The sequence below is a fragment of the Pelmatolapia mariae genome, linkage group LG14, assembly GCF_036321145.2.
Source record: "Pelmatolapia mariae isolate MD_Pm_ZW linkage group LG14, Pm_UMD_F_2, whole genome shotgun sequence".
Taxonomy (NCBI): Eukaryota; Metazoa; Chordata; class Actinopteri; order Cichliformes; family Cichlidae; genus Pelmatolapia; species Pelmatolapia mariae.
Genome location: NC_086239.1, coordinates 720001 through 741666, shown reverse-complemented (window position 1 = coordinate 741666; position 21666 = coordinate 720001). Strand labels below are relative to the sequence as shown.

The window sequence follows — 21666 nt, the reverse complement described above, 5'->3', positions numbered from 1 at the left end:
CACAGGGGGGCATTCGTCTAAAACCCTGGTAAAATTTGCAGCCACTTCAGGGGTTAGATAGCGCCTCCTCACAGTTCGCACCGAGGTCTCCCGCTGAATAAAACCGGTGATGTTAAAAAACACACAGTAGTGGTCAGAGACAGCCAAGTCAACAACAGAGGACACACTGGTGGACAGCCCATGGGTGATGACCAGGTCCAGAGTGTGTCCTCTGTTGTGAGTCGGCTGCGTGACGTGCTGGGTAAAATCCATACAATGAAGAATGTTTAAGAATTCTTTTGATGCAGGGTCAGAAGGATTATCTATGTGCAGGTTAAAATCACCGGTTAGAATTATCATATTATATTTTGAATGTATGTTTGTTAAAAATTCTGAGAATTCCTTGATAAAAGCAGCACAATGATGATGACAATGATGCCTTGTTTCTTGGCACAGCGTGAACACACACCTGAAACTACCAAAGCTTCTGATTTTATGGAGGTGTTCTCACTAATGAGTAATTTATCAAGCACACTTGATCAGCAGAGGCTGGCTCCCATTTACCCTCTTAATTCCCAGTAAGGATGTACTTAGTTTTTCACTTACAGCTGAAATGATGACACAGTGTAACATGTCATGTTGTGTAGTGCCTCCTAATTTTAAGACCTGCTAAAGGACATGTTTTTTATATATAAAAGGTCTCTAAATAGGAAAAAATGTGTAATGAGTGCACTCGGCCTCCATGGGGTGCCATATCTGTAGAAGCTTAGACTGCAGGGTTTCTGTGGCAGGCCCGAGCAGGAGTCGGGGTGCCGGCTTTGCGTGCTGTCAAAGGCGCGCACCGGCATGTTCGTCTAGCTCGGAGTATGGAGCAATTTTAAAGGGACTCTCTGGGCTGTTTGATGCCTGACTCCCCCTCTGAGATAAAGCAAACTGGTACGCTCACACACTGGGAAGAAGAGGAGAGAGAATATACTGGAAGTGTCTCACATTAAAGCAGTTTTACAACACTGGTGTTGAAAGAAATCGATGTTTCCTAAACTGGCTGAAGGTCTGTGAAGACACATTGATGTAGGTTGTATCAGCAAGGCAACAGAGGAGCAACCGCCCTTCTTTGATCCTCGGTTAGTTGTTTTGCACTGAACTGCTATTAACACTCCAGTACATGCTAGCAGGATGAGTCACCAGATAAATCATTTGCCTAAAATCAAAGACTAAACGGCAATGGCGTGAGAAGCTCTTAAACAGTTTTCGCAAGAACACGGAGTGGAGTGAAAGTCTGCAAAAATCACACTGAATGAAAGTTGTTTTACTTTCAGCAGCTAGACTCACTGATCCAAAGTAAACCAGACTGATCGAGGATCTTCTTTTATCAGTGAGTAGCATTTCCACATGGAGTATATTTTTAAAAGGATGCAGTCATTTTAAACTCCTTCAACATGCAAATAATTTCAAACTAGTGTGCCAACAAAAGTTTTCAGCTCCCCGTCATTTCTTTATATTTTAGTAGGAAACTGGGAAACAGCGATTTATCCAGATATACTCCATGAGTAATAATGTTCGCTTGTGATTTTGTGTCCAGGTAGTTTTTACAGTATTTGCAGGCTGAGTGAAGCAGCTGCCAATCAGAAGCTTTCTGCTGGTTCTGTTCTGTGTTCCCAACACGACTGACTGAAATGCAATATCTGAGCCAACCCTCGGCAACAAAGGGAAGAAGCCTGAAACACAAACAAGAATACAAATCTTTTTTTCTTTAATGTAAAACTTATTCTCTGTACCTTCTCCTCAGGTAAGGGCAGCATGTATTTGTGGATACACAAAACTAAATGAGTGCTTTCCTTACATTTCAAAGTGATAATGGGCATCAGCTCTACTTTTAGCATTTTTTTTTTCACAATTTCCAAGTCAGCATGAAAAAACTGAGGCAAAAACCAGCGTCTCTTCAGCAGAACAAGGAAGCAAGTTTTCTCCCCGTGATACGATCTCAGACTAAATACAGGTGTTGGATTTGACAGATAAGTTGCTGCCCCTCTCATAATGTCAGTTTCCCTCGTGGGGAAACCCCCGAGACAAAAACGTGTTCAGTGCCAAGAGCGAGCGAGACCGCTTCATCTGTTTATATTCTCACGCAGTGTTAATTTTAAATATGTTATTCATCAGGCGTGGGGATAGACTTCCAAGGAACCGCTACATATGAAGATCTTACCTCATGCATTTTCAGTTTATGGTCCTTTGTAATTTACCGTTGGGCTTAGCTGATACATTTTTCCCACTGGTATGATAAGTAGTAAAGCCACAGTATGTTTTTTTTTTATAAGCTTTATTTTCATTTTTAAATTGGAAAACAGACAAACAAAACAAAACAAACAAAGCAAACAAACAAACAAAAAGCTCACAACTATGGCACACAGCAAACATCTACAACTAACCACAACATGGCAGGCCATTGTGACCACAGGAGCACTCCTAGGTGCACACTCTTGTATCCATGCCTTTCAAGGATAACCTCAGACCACAGTATGTTTTTAACATTTTTCACTAGTCAGTCTGTCAGTTGCTTCCATGTAAGAATAACTCACTGATGCAATCGCTGACACCCAGCTGTGGCATTTATTTAGTGGGGCTACATTTTCATAAAAGTCCAGCTTCTCATCTGGTTTGAATTGTCAGCTTCCAAAGAAAATTAAAAAAAAGAAAAAGCTGGCGTGCAGGATGCATGGTATTCATCCAGCCTCTTGTGCAATTATTCCCTTAATGATAATGGGTGACAAGAGATTTATCACAGTTTTACCAGCCAGTCTGTCAACTGTTCCTTCTTCCATATAAAAACACAGTTTGCTATATTGGCTGATGTCATACGGGATAGTTTTTGTTTCTGGGTCATCATATTTCCACAAGCATGAGTTCAGTTTCTTCTCTGGTTGAATCCACTTACCATCCTCCGAGGAACGAGAAATGCTGGCGTGCAGGATGCATGTTGTGCAATGACTCATTTAATGACAGAGGTGTCTCACAACAATCACTAGAGCCTAAGACAAGAAACATGCTGGGATTGTTCGAGCTTTATTGAAAATGACCTTTAAAAACAACCTAAAGGCCACATATCGATGTTACAGTGGAAACTCTGATCGAATAGCAGAGGCTGTGTGCCGAGGATGACTGGGTGCGGTGGTGGAGTGGCAGCTGTTTTTAGGAAAAAGCTCACCTTTCGACTGAGGTTTGAACTTCTCACGTTTGAATTGGGGCATCCCCGCCCGGCACTCGTTGCTGCTGTATGCAGACCTCTAAAATATCACAAAGATTTTAATCAAGACTTCTCAAACCTTTTAGCTGATATTGTGCCAAGCTACAATCAAATTTTAATTGTTAGAGATTTTAATATTCATGTGTGTTGGCCCTCCGATCCACTAACCAGAGACTTCTTAAGTTTGATAGACTCCTTCAGTCTTGCTCACTTTGTGTCGGGGCCAACCCAGAAACAGGATCGTACGTTGGATCGCGTGTTGCTGTTTTCTCTGATCGCTGTCCTGGTGTGTTTGATATTGTTTTAGCTCACCACATCGTTGTCCTGTGTTTAAACCCTCTGCAACTGAACCATTTTCTATCGCTTTTTAAAAAAAAAGTCCTAAGCTCTCCCCTCAGCCTTGGTACCGAGGAGATGACGTCTCATTTTTATCACACATACAAAACTGTCCGTGATGACATTCCTACTTTTAAAACTATGAGCTTGAAACCACAATCTGACCCATGGATAAATGAGACCCCTCCCTCAGCCAGACGAGTGCAGGAAGGCTAAACGTAAGTGGAAAGTAGACGTCTTTTCTCATCCTGAGAGACAGTCTGAGCAGGTATCAGGACATTGTAAAAGCAGAAAAATCAAAGTTTATATCTTATGCTTGTTCTAATGCTTGATTTTTAAGGTTCCAACATCTTAAGGATCTTTAACAGCAGTCTTAGTTCAGGTGTTGTGCCAGCCTGTTTTAAACATGCCGTTGTACAGCCTGTACTTAAAAAACCTAATCTCAATTCCTCTGTCCTCTCAAATTTCAGGCCTATTTCAAAGCTTCCCTTCCAATCGAAAATTTTGGAAAAGATTGTATTTGTTCAGCTGCAATCTTTTGTAAATGGACTGGATGTTCTTCAGAGGTTTCAGTCTGGGTTTAAAGCTCTTCACAGCACCAAAACTGCACTTTTAAAAGTTGAGCCACTGACTCAGGAGACTCAGCTGTGCTTTTGGATCTGACCGCTGCCTTTGATACTGTTGACCACAGCATCTGGATCTCATGACTGGAGCATTACGGGATCAAGGGTTTTCCATTCCAGTGGTTAATAGTTAATTAACCACTAATTTAATTTAATATCAACACAAGTTAATAGCTGTCTGACAGGACTTTTTCTGTGAGCTTTGGAGATCCGCTTCCTCAGCTCCCCTTACTTGTGGCGTTCCTCAGGGATCCTAACTGGGGCCAATTTTATTCTCTATGTCTGCTGCCTCTAGGTCTAATTTTCAGTAAATATAACACTTGTTTCCATTCATACGTCGATGACACTCAGATCTACCTAATCTAATTAAATGTGCTATATAAATAAAAACAATAACACTGTTGTTAATAATAATGCTGGTCATGATTTCAAACTATCATTTGTCAAGGTGCACGTGGCGTAATCCTGCATGTTGGCCAACAGGGGAAGAAATCTGATTGTTTCGATTAATAAAATGTAACTTTGTAATTTACAGTCTAGTTTGGAGTAACTCTAGGAGAGACTAGCAAAGTCAAAGACTATTACAATTTCTAGTGGACATCAAATAGTGTTTGCATTAAAATGCTGAACAACATCAAAGTACTTGTACTTTGACTTTTTGATTGTTTTTAAGCTTTTTTTACTAATAAAAATTCAAAGTCACATGGAAATAAAACAGAATTGATTACTGGAAGGTGTGTACCCCACAGCAAGACATATTGTTTGTCTGATGCTGTTCCAAAGGTGCCAAGAGCACAAACACAGTCCAGTTCACCTGTAACTCAAATCAGCAGCAGCATTAACTTTAAGACTTAACAGAGTCCAGACAAGTAGGTTTATTGTGAAGTTGATATGATGTGAAAAATCAGAGTGGGGTAATCATTCATCTTGTTTAGGTGGACACTGTAACACTGGGACCAGTCAATACACACTGACTGCTGGAGCCAGCTTCAGGAGGCTGAACTGCAGCTTTTGACACTTCAATGGTTTCATTTTTCTACCATCACCACATTTGCCAGCATTTCAGAGAGAAATGTTTTCTATTGCATTCCCTTTATTTGAAACCGTTGCTCATTGTTTACCTACAAGCAGAAGAATTTACACAGGTTAAGACAAAAGCACACCAAAACCTCGATCACTGGTTCCAAATGTTTCTGCCTTGAATTTCTTACAAACACCACTGCGCTGTCACATTTCAGACATGTGTCCAAAAATCCAAAATTGTTCATGCAAAGCAAATCTAGCAAAGTCCACAAATTGGAAATGAGCTGGATATGAGAACAATAGGGTCCCTTTATATAAAACAAGAAGGTTGTTCAGCTGTGACATAATGCTGAACTGCATTCTGCAAACACAACACTAGATGGCATCTCTTTAAGACTGACTTTTATACACATGAAATTGAATCACAGTGTGCTTTGGCTGTTTCTCAAACACAGACAAACATGGATCTTATATCATTTTTGTGCAAACGTCTTGAGCTACTCCATCGTTATTTAGATTTTGCATCTGAGGAGACAGAATTGTAACTTTTTAAAATTCATCTTGAACAATGTTGCAATGTTTTTCACTATAAGCTGCAAAAACATTGCGGCCAACATCCAAAGAAAAACTTGAAGGAGGCTTTTAAAAGTCACATGAAACTTGCCTGTGATTTCAGGTAAGGCTCTGTGTTGAAGAAAAAACGTGGTCATACCAAATATGGACTTCTAAGCTCAATAGAATTGTACAAATATACTGTGTTTACATGTATGTAATGCGCCGTGCCCATTTCCCATTGACGATATAAAGATATGAAGCATTTGCTTAAGACCTTTGCACTTTACTGTAAGTAACAGACTACTAGAATTACGCTAGTCTCTATGCAAGAAATGATTTGTCTTTCAGTTCTGTTTATTGCTGCACACTAAACTAATTTCTAATAAATCAAATGAACATAATGAAAATGTAATAACAGGAAGTCAGGAGCAGTTACAAAAATAAAACTCAGGTCATAATAATCCAGAAGAGTCTTTACCTTGCTCAGTTTTTATATTTGCTTTTATACTTTTATGACTGTCTATATCTAAATTTGATTTTGCCATGTTTAATATATGCTGCTATTGCTCACGTGTTTTTGTAAGGTGACCTTGAGGGTCTGAAAGGCGCCTATAAATAAAATGTATTATTATTATTATTATTATTATTATTATTATCATTAAGTATGAGCCAGCATGGATAATTATAGACGAGTGATTCCCAATTATCCAAGCAATTAATAGTTCTGTGAAGTCTGGGTCATAATGTGTGCTAACACGTACCTGAACCCTGACTCTACTGTATACTTTCAGAATAATCGGTTTCTGGATTTTCATTGTTTTTCTTACAAGTCTTTGCAACAGGGACACCAAAAAACACGATAACTAAGAGAAACCATTTCAAGTTTTGCTTACAAATCACAGAAAACACTTGGTTTGGGTAAGTTAGATAGGTTACTTAGACCTCAAAGGCTTAATAATAGACAGAATCTGTGGTAATCAAGTTACAGTTACACAAAAAGGCCAATAGGCACTTGCCCCTGAGGAAAAAAAATGAAATGTAAAAATACTCATTTCATATTTAAAAAAAAAAAATGCTCTTCAGACATTGGGTATGAAGAGGGAGCTGCTGTACGAGTCTTTGTCCTCCTCCTCACCATGTTCTTTGTGATCCTCGAGGAGTTTGTCCAGTAGGTTTGGTGATTCCGCCTCAACCTCCGGGTCTTCGTTCAGAGACTGACCTTGAGCTTGCTGCTCTGAATGCTCGGGGATCTCCAGGATCTCAGGCTGAGGGTCCATACCCTGGGGCTCCAGCTGTGGGATCATGGTGGTCAACGACATGGACAGCGGCATGTGTACCAGAGGCGACCCAGGCAGCGCTGCAGAACCCGGGGCAAACTGCACCCCGTGATTAGGCATGGTCGATATAGTGGTGAGTGGCTGGGCCCAAGGAAGATAGGTCAACCCTGAGTCTTGGAGCTCCACTTGAGGCAGGGAGGCTGGGGCTGGTGCCACTGGTATGGTCTGGAACAACAGCAATGACTTAAATATTTATGATGATGGCAAAGACATTTAACCTTGCAAAAAGACAAACGCATGCATAAAATGGACATCTGCTGATGCCACGAGCCTCACTTTAGGCGCTCAATCATTTATTTCTTTGTTTTACTCAAGATTTTGTGGAGGGTTTGGAAGGTAGACTCAGTGTCACTGGAGTCAGCATTTATTGTTCAGCTCACAGGAATATTGTAATCAGCTATAATTAGGTACACAAGAAAAGAGGGCCCTAGCAATGTTCCCTCTAATTTTTCATGTGTCTGAGCGAACACACAAACTCCCTGAGCGATCTCGTGGACCACTGTGAGCGACATTAGACGTGTGCACTGTGGTTACGCCAGCGTCAAATCCATCCAAGTTACATGGTTTATTAAAATAATCAAATTACAGCAGTTACATTTATGTTAGACTACTTTTCATTAAGTGCTTTTGCCCACTTACAATGAAAATTTTAAAAAAAAAATCTTGTTCATGACCTGTGTAGCATGTTAACACTATTGGAAGTAAAAAATAACTTGAACTCCAATTTTGAAAACACAACTTTGTTTATTTTTTTAAAAAATAAAAAAATAAAACTTGTATTATGAGTCTGTGGTCTGGGAGAGAGTCCTGTAACTCTGTCTGCAAAATACAGTATATAAAGACCAATGTTGGGCAATTAATTATATAGTTACTTCTTCAAAAAAGTAACTGAGTTTTGCAAACAACAAAGTTTTTTGCAGCTGTTTACCTAAAAATGCAGCCAAGGCGTTTTTTTAAATAAACATTTCAAACTATTTACAGAACAATCAGCTGTTCTGCATCAAATTTGATGCCACACAAATTATTTGTGCCACTCCAAAAATAATTTCTGTCCACTATGAGATAAAGGAGAACAACAGCCTGATACCTGCAGGCCTGACAACAGGAGATGTATCACTGCTGTAACACCTGTAACATTCAGCAGTCGTCTCATTGTTCTGACACACACAACAAAACTATTGACTACACTACACACTAACTACACAAGATTTGTGCTAAACGTTGCAAATCTCTCACGTCTCAAAAAACCGCCGTCACTCCTAAAACTTCCTCCCGTTTCTTAACAACTAAATGCCATGTTTTGATTGGTCGACATGGTACATTTTTCGACCAATGGGAAAGGGTGGGGGGTGTTTTGGTTTCGTCTTTGCTCACAGGTGGAGAGTGCTTCGAGCGTTTTCCTTATAAAACGCCGTTTTTACCGTTTCTTCCCGCAGTAAATATAAACAACGACAGTATTCAGGAAGAAAACCAAACATTGCAGATATTTTATCATAACTCTGGTTTTACGTGGCCGATCAACACAATTTAAAAACTGGTATAAAGTCCACACTTTTCCCGTCAGTTGTTCCGTCTGTCCTGCTCACATCTCCAATGGTTGTACACGTTGTCATTAACGTGGCTTCACTCCACATCAGCCACGCCGCTTTGCTAGCTAAAACTCCGGTGTCGGCACATATTTACTTTAATTTCAATTCGGGTTAGAATTTTTTTTATGTGCGCAACGCAGATTTTCTCTGCGCAGAGACTGTGCCAACAGTGCGCAATTGCGCACGTGCGCAGCTTAGAGGGAACATTGGGCCCTAGTGAACCCAGTGGACACAGACAGGGAATAGCTTCGTGCTGATTTACACTGCTGCGGTGAATCTTTCTACGGTGGAACCTACATGTTTGGTGTTAATTAGCCTACCTCATGGTCATGTCCCAGTGTTTTAATGTGGAGACAGCCACCAGAAAAATCCTGTAATGTTCTTCCTTCCTGGATTCTCGCTCTTTGTTGTGATGTGTTTCCATTTATTTATTTTTTCAGAGGCAAACATATTTTTCCACTTTGCACATTAACTCATCGTCATGATGAGTGACATGTATGTAAATCCCTATACTGAGTCAGTGACAGTTATTCTCTGGATAAATTCAAAAACTGCAGTGAAAAAAGCTGAAAATATAAAGGAGAACTCCATCATGCTGAACAGGCAGAAATCTAAATCCCATGTTAATCCCATGATGTACAAAGGTCCTCGGCGGGGTTAAAGAGTTCCAGTTAATACCCCACCCCATTCTTATCTCTGTATTTATTACCCACTTGCAGCAGGTTTGAAATGTAAGAATTTAAAGACAAGCACAGCAGCTGTTGGCAGTTAACACGGAGAGCATGCATGCAGTGATAACAGGCTTTTATGGTGGAAAGTATCACAACGCATCACAAACACTTGTCTGCACCTGTATAGAAAGATGGGCCCTGTACGAGCTACCTTTGATTAAAGACGCTGAGCACTACCAGCAGAATAAGATGACTTAATTCACTAAAGACAAAACATACGATAACAGGATCCTGTGGCACTGTTAAACATGTTGCATTATTTTGACATACATAAATTAGTTTTAAAGAAAACTTTAGATTGTTCCCGTCCCAGCCGTGACTCTGTGGGATACAGTACCATCGGGTCTCAAAGGTGAAGCAGCCCCTTAATGCCTAGAGTTTCAGATTTGGTACATATACTTTTACACATACATATTTATATTTGCACATACTTATACACAACCTTACTTTAAAGGGAAATAATAGCCTGAATCCATGCTTGTACTGTTGCAATGGCTCTATCTGTTAAATCACATTTGACAGATAGAGCGAGAACTGATTGTTTTTATCCTTTTGTGCTGATTTGTGATCATTTTATTCCCCCGTGCAGTCTGTAGAAAATATTTGCATAGTCCTTTTTCACTCACCCCAAAGTTTGTCAGCAGTGGTGCGTGTGTGTAGGTCAGCATGGTGTAGCTGGGACACAGAGTTTGCATAGTAAGTGTCGGAGTAGCTGGGTAGGTCAGAGTCTGAGCTGAGGGGTCCTGCTGGTTGTAGTCAGGCGTCGACCAGGACATGGCGGCGGCCTGCAGCCCAGGACTGGTGACAGAAGGCGTCGCTTTCCACCCCGCACACTGCAGCCCTCCATCAGCAGCTGTGGTCGGCGCTTCGGCTGGGGATCCGCTGGCAACATCACAGCCAAAGATACCTGGAGAACAAGACGCAGTTTCGGCATTAGACACGTGGAAACAGCTTTACGTGGAGCAGTTCATGTAGTTCACAGGTGAGGCTTCTACCTTGTGTAAATGACGGCTGGTTGTTGTGTGAGACCACATCCTGAAAAACAACACAGATATCATCAATGAGGTTAACATGTCAATAACTGCAGCAGAACCTTAATCACATCAACACGGCGATGTTGATGTGTAAATATGCAGCAGTCACACCTGGACCTGTGACACTCAGGTGTGAGCAGCTCCTGAGGATTCACTCTTGAAAAGTGTTTTTTGAACTTGTTTTTCTGGATCCGTTCATTAAAGCTAAAGCTGTGAATTTGATACTACTGGGCATGGAAGTACATCAGTCCAGTTCAGCTTTATTTATATAGTGCCACTTGCCTCGACCTACAGTAATACAGAGAATATCCCAACGATCAGACGACCCCCTGTGAGCAAGCACTTGGTGACAGCGGGAAGGAAAAACTCCCTTTTAACAGGAAGAAACCTCCATGATAGTATTAAAACAGACTGTTCATCTAAACCTAAAAGGCCAGGCTCTATAAATGCTGTTGATGGGTCCGTGAAAAACACAGAGCACTAGTACTGTTGAGTCATTGTGCAGCACGCTGCATTTGTTATTGTGCAGTGACACATCTTGACTGGTCTGACTGGGAAATGTTCTTTCATTCACGGTACAGTTTCTTTTGAACATTTCCTTGGAAGGTTTTTGCTGGTAAGACAAAGCTGAGGTGGGACAGTCATCAGGGTCTCTATTTACCAGTGCTGCTCAGGTGCCACATGCTGACATACTGGATATATCATACTGGATTTTTCTCCTCAATAAATAACTTATCATGTGAGGGGTTTTAAAGGGTAATATTAAACAAAGGTTCAACTCTGAAAATCTTTAAGCAATAATTTTTTCCAGTCTTGTATAATCTGGGGGATAAATGTGAGTTCATTATTAACCTTATTTATTAAAGTGGCAAAAAAATAAAACCATTACTGGACGACCACAAAGCCTACATGAATGACAAATGTTTTTCATGTTAACTGAGCAAATTCCATCAGCTGTGAAAGAAAGCTGAGTTTGTTCTGCCAACAGCTGCTTCTGCTGTAAATGACATTTATACATTTGGGAGCAGATCTAGGATCTGTGTTCTTCCGAGGCCAGATCAGGCAGGTCCCGGCCTCTCCTGAGAAGAAGTGAGCTGTAAAGATATCAAATAAAAGAAAGAGAATAATACAGTGAAGAAACCACTGAACCCATTCTGAACCTGTGCTATTCATTGCTTTGTCATTGTATTTTTCCATAATACCACAAACACAAACACAAACACACACACACACACACTCATTGGAGGGTTTCCATTGTGTGTGTGCTTTAACTGCACTGACATCATGTGTTTAGGATCATTGCTATGCTGATAAATGAAGCTGTGGCCAATCAGACTCCTTTCCAAACGGTGTTTCGTGGTGGATCAAAATCTCATGTTACTTTTAACTCCATCAGTTTTGAAAGGTCACCAGCAGCGCAGCCCCAAACCACCACAGAGCCTCCACCTTCACAGACAGCTGTAGACACTTAGTCGGACCTCTTTCCTGACCTCCTCCGTACACACTGAAAATAATTCAAACCAAAACATTAAGTTTGGATTTATCACCAGTGACTTTCAGTCCAGTTCTTGTGTAATTTGGCATATTTCAGCTCTTTCTTAGGGATGGCTTCTTGACAGCCACCCTTCCACTGACACCATTTCTGATCAGGCTTCAGGAGCTAGATCAGCTGAAGGGCCAGTTACACTCCTCAGGTCCTGTGTCAGGTCATTGTTGGATGTGTTCCTGTTTCTTATACTGATCATTTGCTGTTTTCTTTGTGTTTTAGGGGTGCCACTCCTCGTCTTCCCCAGATTTCACAGTTTTTTGAGGATACAGTATTTCACAGTCTGGCTCTTTTGGAATCACTTTTTTACCTCTGTCAAAGTGTGTTATCTTTGGTACTTTTGATAGACAAAGTAAAGAAACGATAACAAAGGGTGTGTTTTTGCATCCCTTCAGTTAGCCTCCTTTTTAATGCTCGAATGATTCACGGCTTAACAAACAAAAAGCATTCCTTTGAAAATGGTCTGGCACAAGGACTGGACTGACAGCCAATGAAAAAGAAACCAATGTCCAAATGACCAGAAACTCTGGAAGCAAAATGTAAAGGGTGGCTCAGGATTTCTGCACAGTATAAACTGCATGAGTAATTTAATATGAAGTGGCAGTTATTCCACATTCACTGAGTCTGCTTTCAGATGTTGTCACTGCAGCTTCCCAAAGTAAAAATCCTCCGAACGTGTTGTACTTGGAGCTAAGAAGCGTGTTGTGAAAGCACGCTGTGTCATCATCTCTGGACTGAATTCCCAGTTTGCTCAATCGACCTGATAAATCTCAGCTGCGCTGCAAACAGAAACCTGAGCACCAACGATGAGGAAATACATAAAAGCCAATAACTGAATAATTCATTTTGAATTCCAGTTTATGACTGCGTCAGCCAAGTTAACTATATGATACATGCACATTGGTCTTTTCTCTTTTTGTGGATATTTTGTCCGTTTTTCTTTGAGGAAAGATTACGGACTTCACAAAAAGTGGATTTTGCCACACTGTCCACTCTCTGCCTCGTCTCTGTGTTTGCGCAAACCCAAATGTCAGTCTCACAGATTGTGTCTAAAACCCGTCTGTTTGGTATCGACTGATCGGGCTGTATATGTGCCTGTAGCAAGAAGAGATACTGCGATACGCAAACACAAAAGACTGAATGGGAGGCAACAGCGGCAGCACTGACAGCTAGTGTCAGTGTTTGTACTGCATCCTGCTGCCTGCAGTCAGCGGGCAGGGCATGTTCAAGGCAGCAGGGAGGTGCTGTCAGGTGGCTGACGGGCTGCAGGACAGGAGCTGATGGTTTGACAGCTCTGACAGGAGGCGCTACAACAATCACACAATTAAACCCCACTGTGGTCACTTTCTGAGGACGCTTTGTGTTCACAAAGTAAAGGACCTGATCACCTACACTGGGTTTCACTGAGGCTGAGGAATGAGTCGGCTTTAACAGCATCCATAAAAGTTAACACCTGGACATGCCGACTGGGTGTGTTCCACTTCACGATGAATGCACTTTAAGAAGCAGCCATAATTTTCTGCTTGAATGATAATCTGATACATATCGTTACCCTCTTACACAAAGTGTGGCGGCACCATCCACTACCTCCAACTTCATTTAGTTCAGTCTTTAAGTGTCTGAATGTATTTCACGTTAGCTGCAGGAACTTTCCAAATGGTGAAACATCTCCGTGTGATAGTTTATGGATTCAGTCGGTCTGTCACAGATCCATTAAAATCATTCTAACTTGATGATTTTTTTTAATCTGGTTTGGTTTGAGATTTTCACAAACACAACTGTCGTCCCTTTGAACCAGAATCCTGGAAACACCCACGTAGTCCTGCCAGGCAGGCAAATAGTGGAAGAAGTGGATAGAATTTTATCTTTGCTGCTAGCAGCACTGACTAATTGCATTTAAAATAATCAACTGTAGTGCCGTGCCAATAAAACATGTTGGAATATCTCATGCTAGTCACGGGGAGTGTCCGTACATGTGTGTGTTTGTGCGCACCGCTGCTTCTGGCCTCTTCTCTTCTTGTAGGGATAATAAATAGAAAGTGGGAGGTCTCTTTGGCAAGGCTGCACGTTACTTTGCATAGGGCTGTGTGCCCAGCCCTGCAGCTCTGCTGTAACCGCCATGGAAAAACACCTGGATTATATAAGGATAAAATCCCCCGCTGCTTTCTGGCCCTGTATCCCGACCGAACACATCCCTATATCCTCACAGGACACGTTGCTTTCGATTCCTGCAGATCTCATGTGCAGTCTCCTGAGGTACAGAACAGTCACTCCCAATCAAACAGTCTCTGCATGGTGCTGTTTGCAGCTTTTGCTCATCAGAGTTCTGTGAGGTTATGATCCCTGCAGAGAGATCAGTGATTCACAAGAAAAGAATGCTAGCCTAAAGATTGAAAGTGATCATCAGGAGGCAATCAGGTCATGTGATTAGAGGGCAGCTCTACGTCAAAGAGGGGTGGGGGGATTGTTTGGGGGGGGGTTCATGGAAACTGTTGTTGAAACCTTGCAAAATGTTCTTCAACATGAAACCAAAACAGCTGCTGCCAGAGCACCGCTCTACTTTACTTTTATTTATTTTCTTATACATTTTTAACTCCCAAACGTCTCACAAAGCGCAGGTTTCAAAGTGTCAGCACATAATGCCAAGCAGTCGTTGCTCCCCACTGTGAGAGTCTCCTGTTTATTTAGTGACTAACGATGCCGTGAGGGCTTCTTTGGAAACACTGTTTAGCAAAGTAAACCTACCCTGAAAACACACAGTGAAAGTACAGCTTTAAGGAACGATCCTGCAGGGTTTTTCTTAGGTTTTTCACAGGTTTTGCTTTTTTTAAACCACACATTGATTTACAGGAAATGACTTACCTTGCAGGTAAATGCACACAGACATTTTCATTTGTTTCAGATTTTACTTGAAGACTGCTTTTTTTTAACCCTGCTCGTTATAAATGTGGCAGCTTGTGCTTCAAACATCTTTTAGCTGAGTGTTCAACAAGTGTTCTTTGCTTATCTGTCATGGTGTCCTCACCCCAGTAGGAGGCAGTGTCTTGGTGCTGTGAAGCTCCAGGCTCCTCTTCCTCCTCAGCAGCTCTTTGACAGGATCTCTGACTCGCACACCTTGGTATGGCCTGGACCTGCCCACGGCTGATGGCTGTGCTGAGGAGGTCAGACACACAGCAATGAACAGATACACACGACCTCATTTCCTTTTCAAGTTGCTTTAAATCAGCCCACATGATGCACACGATGGGTTCACACAGTTCATGAACGGAGGAAGCAGACGCGCTCAGGTGCCATGACTGTAAGCTGACACTGAGACACTAAAGACACACGGAAAGTGAACGCCAAACCTGTCAGATGTATTCTCTTTAAGCCTTTTGAGTGTCAGCATCAGCTGATATAAGCCTTTACAACCAATATTCTCAGTGAATGTTCACGAGTGTCTAAGGTCACGGGCTGCAGGCACTTCAATCTGACCTGATGTTGAACTGTCCAGTAAAATAATAGCTCAAAATGTTTGCTACTAAGGTTGTTAAACTCATGCTTCTGGTTTGGAAGAAATCAACAGGTCTGTTATGACGTGATCTGTTTAGCCTGCAGTGCAGTGCTTCCTCGTGTCAAACACAGACAAATGCAATGATGGCGTCCTCCTTGGGTTGGGTCGGGCCTGATGAGCACATCTTTGATTGGTCTGTATCGTGGCTGAAAGTGTGCTGCTGGAAAGCAGGCTAAGCATCCGTGAATGACACTTTGTGAAGAAGAACTTTTGTTTTTCCAGCTTCACTCTGTGACCACACGTCCACTCTCACCTCTCTGCTGTCTTCACCCTGCTCTCTCCCTCTCTGTCCTCCTCTCTCGGCCTTTACAAACTGATCCATGTCATATTTAAACTGAGTACAGACTGCTGCTGGACGCACACAGGTAGCATCACGTTGGCTCGCTGTCACCTGGATCAAGCCCAGTTTGACCTGAACAGGAATTTTTTAACAAACTAAAATAATAACGCACACGTCAGCTCCTTGGCTGGAAACTGGCGATATCCCAGCAGACCAGTGGATCAAGGTTAAGCTGGGTTTGTTCCTGATATGAATCACATTGTTGCATCAAGAAGTAAAATAAAACCAAATAAAACATGTGGAGCTACCAGCTGTGCTGAGCCCCTGTCTGTAAGGGAGCAGTCAAAGCTTTATTACATGGTTATATGCTATGATAACCATCAATGTGCAGCTTACAGTAACTTTGTAACAATACAATAAAACCTGTGTGAAAAAAACAAACAAAAATGGGCATTTCATCATGTATGAGTAAAACATCTACATCACTTTATAATTCTTATAATTAATTTGACAAAACAAAAAGAACTCTGACTAGTCTTAAATCATTACTCTGTGTTTCACATGTAGCTCAAATTATTTCATTAACATTTTTTGGCTGAGTGCCGTACTTCACTGATAAGCCTGAAGGCTCCATCCTCAACAGAGACACACTGACAGTGACAGAGTAAACGCCTTGTGGGAACATTCAATGTCTGGAACTGGCAGATTCTTGCAAGTATAAGCATGAGAAAAAAATCCAGCCTAACAGCAAAGTCGCATTCGTATAAACTCTAATCAGCACAAGTGCAGACAATGGCATCAGTCATTACCGCCCCGAGCTACAAAATCACAGATTACAGAGATGTGCTCCAAAGGTAAGCGTGACCATAAAACAATGACACCACGGTCATTTGTGCATCGTAACACACTGTAAAGTGGCTACACTGATCATGATGCTAGGTTAACAGGTTAAAAGGAGGACATGTACAAATTTAAAACCAGAATAAAGAGCCGGCAGCCTCCATACAAACTAACAATGCTGAGCACACTCCGTTTATTTGGTCCAGCAGCTACAAAGACAGAGTTGTTACTGTGTGGCTGCAGATTTAAAACCCCTTATTCCAAATACAAAGGCTGCTAGCATGCGCTGCATAGAGCACTTGTTAAGATCTTTACTGTGAACTTTAGCCTCTTTAGATGCCACAGGTAAGCACAACAGTCCATGTGACTGTAACTATGACAAAAATTATAACCACCTGATTCAGAGCGCCCTGGTCCTGTGGTCATTTCTGATGACTCGCAGAGTTAAAGGCACATTTTTTATTATTTTAATAGAACTTCCTCATAAATACAGAAATAATAAGTCTAAAAAGACTTTGATTGAACATGATCTATAACAACAGTTGTGACATTCACACGTGGGCTTTTGGTTTTAACAAACACACGTCTGAGTTAACGTATCGATTAAATGCCTCCATGTTTGGTTTTGTATAACACACGTCCTATATGAGCCACTGTTGTTGGAATTGCACAGACGTGTGTCGGCAGCTGCCAGAAAATGTCTTTGACACTGCTGACCTGATGCCATACACATTTACAGTCTTTAATGACGTCCCTCTTAGATTCTACACGCTTGAAATATTTTTTATAAAAGAAATACGAAGTTTAATTAAAATGTGTTGATATGATCGCTGGGGTTACAAACACACACTAAAAACAGGAAATTTGCAATCTCCTGGGGAGATTCCATCAATTGTTTCATAATGAAACAGACTGAGACTCACGGTGGAGACTGTCTCAGATGGACTGGTGCACAGCTAGGTCAGTTCAAATGAAAAGGCTCATTCCCACAGACTGTAATGTTGATGCTGCGCCAAGACATTGTGCCATAATGAGCTTCAAGTTCTCATGTGTGCAGGTTTCTCGTTATAACATGTTGAGTCTTATCATCCCCTTCCCCACCCTAATACTGTGGCAGAAGATGAACCAGACCCAGCTGGATGTTTCTGTTATGCCTGCATATCCTCTGTTACACTGCAAACATGGTGAGTCCGTTTACTTAGCTGGGCTTCACAACTAAGTGACTGTAGTAACTAAAAGTTCACTTTAACAAGCAGCTCGTAGCTCAGGTACTACGAGAACAGCTGAACATAAACTGCCTCCCTGTCCTCAGACGTCAGCACGCTGAGCCCATTGTGCTGCATGGACATCATTCAAAAATAGATTTAGTTGGAATTAGTTGGTTTCAGTTATGAAATTCTGCAGATTAGCAGAAATCCCCCAAATTAGTAAGGCTGTATCAAGTCTTATCATTTGTGATTATCCAGTTAAGAAAGCAAATAGAGGTCAACAGATTGTGCTATGTGGAATTTGTCTCCACGCCAAGAACAGGGCATGATCGGGGGGGGGGGGGGGGGGGGGGGGGTACAAGCACTTCCTCCTTTACCGAAATTCCTCAATCAGAAATTTCTGTGAAGAACCATTCAAAGTCTGCCATCGCAAACGGACACTTTGATCATGTTTTTCCCTGTTTCTTTTCCTCCACACTGATCACTGAGAACACTGATAAAGGGAATTCTCAGAATTTCCCTCCAGTTACCGGCACATTTTTTTAACCTTGAGCCCAGAGTTTTGGTTCCTATCACTCACACTGACAGAGGATGGAGACCTCGGGTCCTGACATGTCTGTCCTCTACTCAACCCCTGTCACGAGGCTGAAGGTATCCTGACAGTACGCTGCACAGCTTCCTCTCTGAAGCTGATAGATTTACCTCTATAGGTCAGACAGGCCACGTTTTCTTCTCAGAACAAACAGAACACTGTGACAGTCTGCCATGTACAGACACGTCTGTGGTGCTTAACAATAAAAGGCACTGGGGGCACAAATGGCCACTGCACTGAGCCCAGCCCCTCTTCATTGCGTGTGTGCGTGTTTGTGTGTGTGTATGTGTGTCCATGTGCATTTTACAGTAATGGTGGCAGATTTATTTAACAGTTTGTGCACTTGGGTCTAAATACAGGCTCCTCGACTCCACACAAACTCAGCCACATAACAGCACAAGACTTTATATAAACCATTTACAACATGGGAAAAAATAAGTCATTTTATTTAAGTATAAAGAAGTTGTATAATTAAAGTAACTGTGATATACCGTCCCATTTGTGTATTACTGGATTACTGCTGTTGATGCACTGGGTGTTTCTTCTTCACTCACTGTGTGTTTATACACCTGCATTGAATCATTGTTATTAATCTGTGTCTCTCTTCCACAGCATGTCTTTATCCTGTCTTTCTTCTCTCACCCCAACCAATCACAGCAGATGGCCCCGCCCCTCCCTGAGCCTGGTTCTGCCGGAGGTTTCTTCCTGTTAAAAGGGAGTTTTTCCTTGCCACTGTCGCCAAAGTGCTTTCTCACAGGGGGTCTTTTACGTAAAATTCATTCTGTGCCAAGATGCTTTAGGGTATCTTGTAAAAATCACCCACTGCCACGAACATGTCAGTAGAATACAAATCAGAGTTTGTTAGGTATAGAAGTCACTTTGGTAACCCTGCAATTCTGCTTTACATACTATTCGCTGGTGAAATTGCTAATGTGCTAAACAATTCAATGTTAAAAGGTGAATTTCTAGTTAAACTCTCGTTTTTAAAAAGATGGCATTATATCACCTGCAACCACTTTTCTAATTAAGTCAGTGATCAAAAGGTGCTCCGTCCCCTACACCAGCACATTTCCACCATCATACTTCATACTTGGTTGTCCTCTTCTGTCACACCAACCCACTCCGTGTCCTCCTTCACTACATCCATGAACCTCCTCTGACCTCTTTTCCTCCTGCCTGGCAGCTCCATCTTTAGTATCTTTTATCCAAAATATCCACTATCCCCTCTCTCCACATGTCCACACCGCCTCCGTCTTGCCTGTTTGACTTTGTTTCCAAAGTGTTTAACCTGAGCCGCCCCTCTGATATTCTGAACTGTCTTGTCCATCCTGCTCACTCCCAGTGACACTCTTACAAAATCTTCAGCTCTCCTGTCTTTCTGTCTGTGCCACGGTCTCCAAACCATACATCACAGCAGGTCCATGTCGTAAACCTTCCCTTTCATTCTGGCTGCTATTCCACACTCACAAATCAGCCCTGACACTCATCTCCACGCACTCCATCCTCCCTGCTCCCTCTTCTTCACCTCTCTTGTGCACTCTCCATTACTTTGGATGGTTGACCCAAGGTATTTAGACTCATCCATCTTCACTATCTACTCCTTCCCTCTCATTCACACACATGTATTCTGTCTCGCATGTGCTGGCTGTCATTCCTCTTCTTTCCCGAGCATATCTCCACCTCTCCAGGTCCCTTTCCACCTGCTTCCCACCCTCGCGTCTCACGTCATCAACACTCTCAAAGGTTGGACCTCAAATAAAGGTCCAACCTTTGTCTGGAACAACTGCCTTTCCACTTTTCATCCTCTGTTTGCCTCTCTCTCGCTGTCTTTATTCATCACTCTCTTAGTACATTTCCATATCTATGCTGACTCGAAGCTGCTGCACATCCTTTCTAGCTTCATTTCTTAGCCATTCTTCATACTTGGTGCTATTAAAAAGCTGTACCAGACACATGTACCTGTGATTCATCTGCACAGAGCTTTAAAATATCCCCCTCTTCATGTTACAGTTTTTCTTGCCCTGCTTAAAGAAATCACTCAGTTTTCATCACGACTATCTCAGCAGAGCAGAGCTGGAAATGTGTTAACCTTTCCTTATTGGAGTGACAAATTCCACACAGCCTTTTGCAAAACACTTTACACAGATGTGATTGAAGCAGAATGTGTCACTCTGACCACGAGTGCCTCTGTTCAGGCCTGACGGTCAACTCAATCAAGAAAAACTGTAAAATCTGTCCGTTTTAGTTCACAGCTACAACCTCCGCTTTGATATTTTTTATTTTAACGTTAGCACACAGGGTGAGTATAATGTGCTGTTTAATTTGCTTTTTTTAACTGAAATTTACATTTTAAACAGAAACTTTCAGAACTCTAGATTTCACTCTGAGCAAAGGATTTCATCACTTTGCTGATCAAACTCTGCGAGAGAAGGATGTCAGTAACACAAAGTAAATCATCATTGCTTTAAGTGACACTTACTGAAGATTCTGTGACTGTTAGTTATTGTGTTTTCTTGGTATAGAATTGGATTGAACATTTATTACCAGCCTTGTTATGCACTCATGTGGACTCTCACAGATGAATCCATGAAGAAAGGACTGATGCGGTTTGGCCCAGACCAACTGTATCATTTGGGAAAGGGGGAATTCCCCTCAGCTGATTTATTGCCAGAGGCATTCCCCAGTGGACAGTCCTGCACTGGGTTGTGCAGTTTGTTCCTTATGTCAACAAGATTAAAATGTATGTTTTTCACACGATTTTGTGACATGAATTGTCTAATAGTTGGATAAAGACTGCATGACTTTCCCTTTTTTGGGCTGAACAAGGGTTAATGGCCTGATCTGCAGATCATGGATTGAGCAACTGCAGAATGCTGTACCAAAGCGAGGGAAGAAATGAGAAACAGATCTGTTGTTGCGGGAGGTTGGTGAGTGACGTTGTAACACAGCCAAGAGAAACAGAGGAGCTGTATGAACAAGAGTGAGGTGTGGTCGCTAACATGGGAGTTCTTTTCTACCTTTAGTTACATAAAAGTCATAATTCAAATGGAAGAGTTTTCTACAAAGATTAACTGGTAACACAGGAAATGAGTGTAACAAGTTCAAATTAATTGCTGTATCTCTCAACTGAAGCACGGTTGAGTGGATGATGTTGTCTTTTACTACTATCTGTTTTAGACAATCACACATGAATGCA

The 21666-nt window shown here is 41.8% G+C and overlaps 1 protein-coding gene across 1 annotated transcript in view; it reads right to left on the bottom strand.

Annotated features, from left to right (window-relative positions):
- Positions 1-6839: 6839 nt before the first annotated feature.
- The window catches only part of LOC134641554 (POU domain class 2-associating factor 1), a 15589-nt gene continuing 762 nt past the window's right edge, over positions 6840-21666 (bottom strand). The window contains exons 2-5 of the mRNA XM_063494030.1: positions 15023-15150; positions 10413-10452; positions 10044-10324; positions 6840-7262 (exon numbers count right to left, since the gene is read on the bottom strand). Of these exons, the coding sequence (XP_063350100.1) occupies positions 6840-7262; positions 10044-10324; positions 10413-10452; positions 15023-15150 (872 nt within the window). The remainder of the gene's footprint in view (positions 7263-10043; positions 10325-10412; positions 10453-15022; positions 15151-21666) is intronic.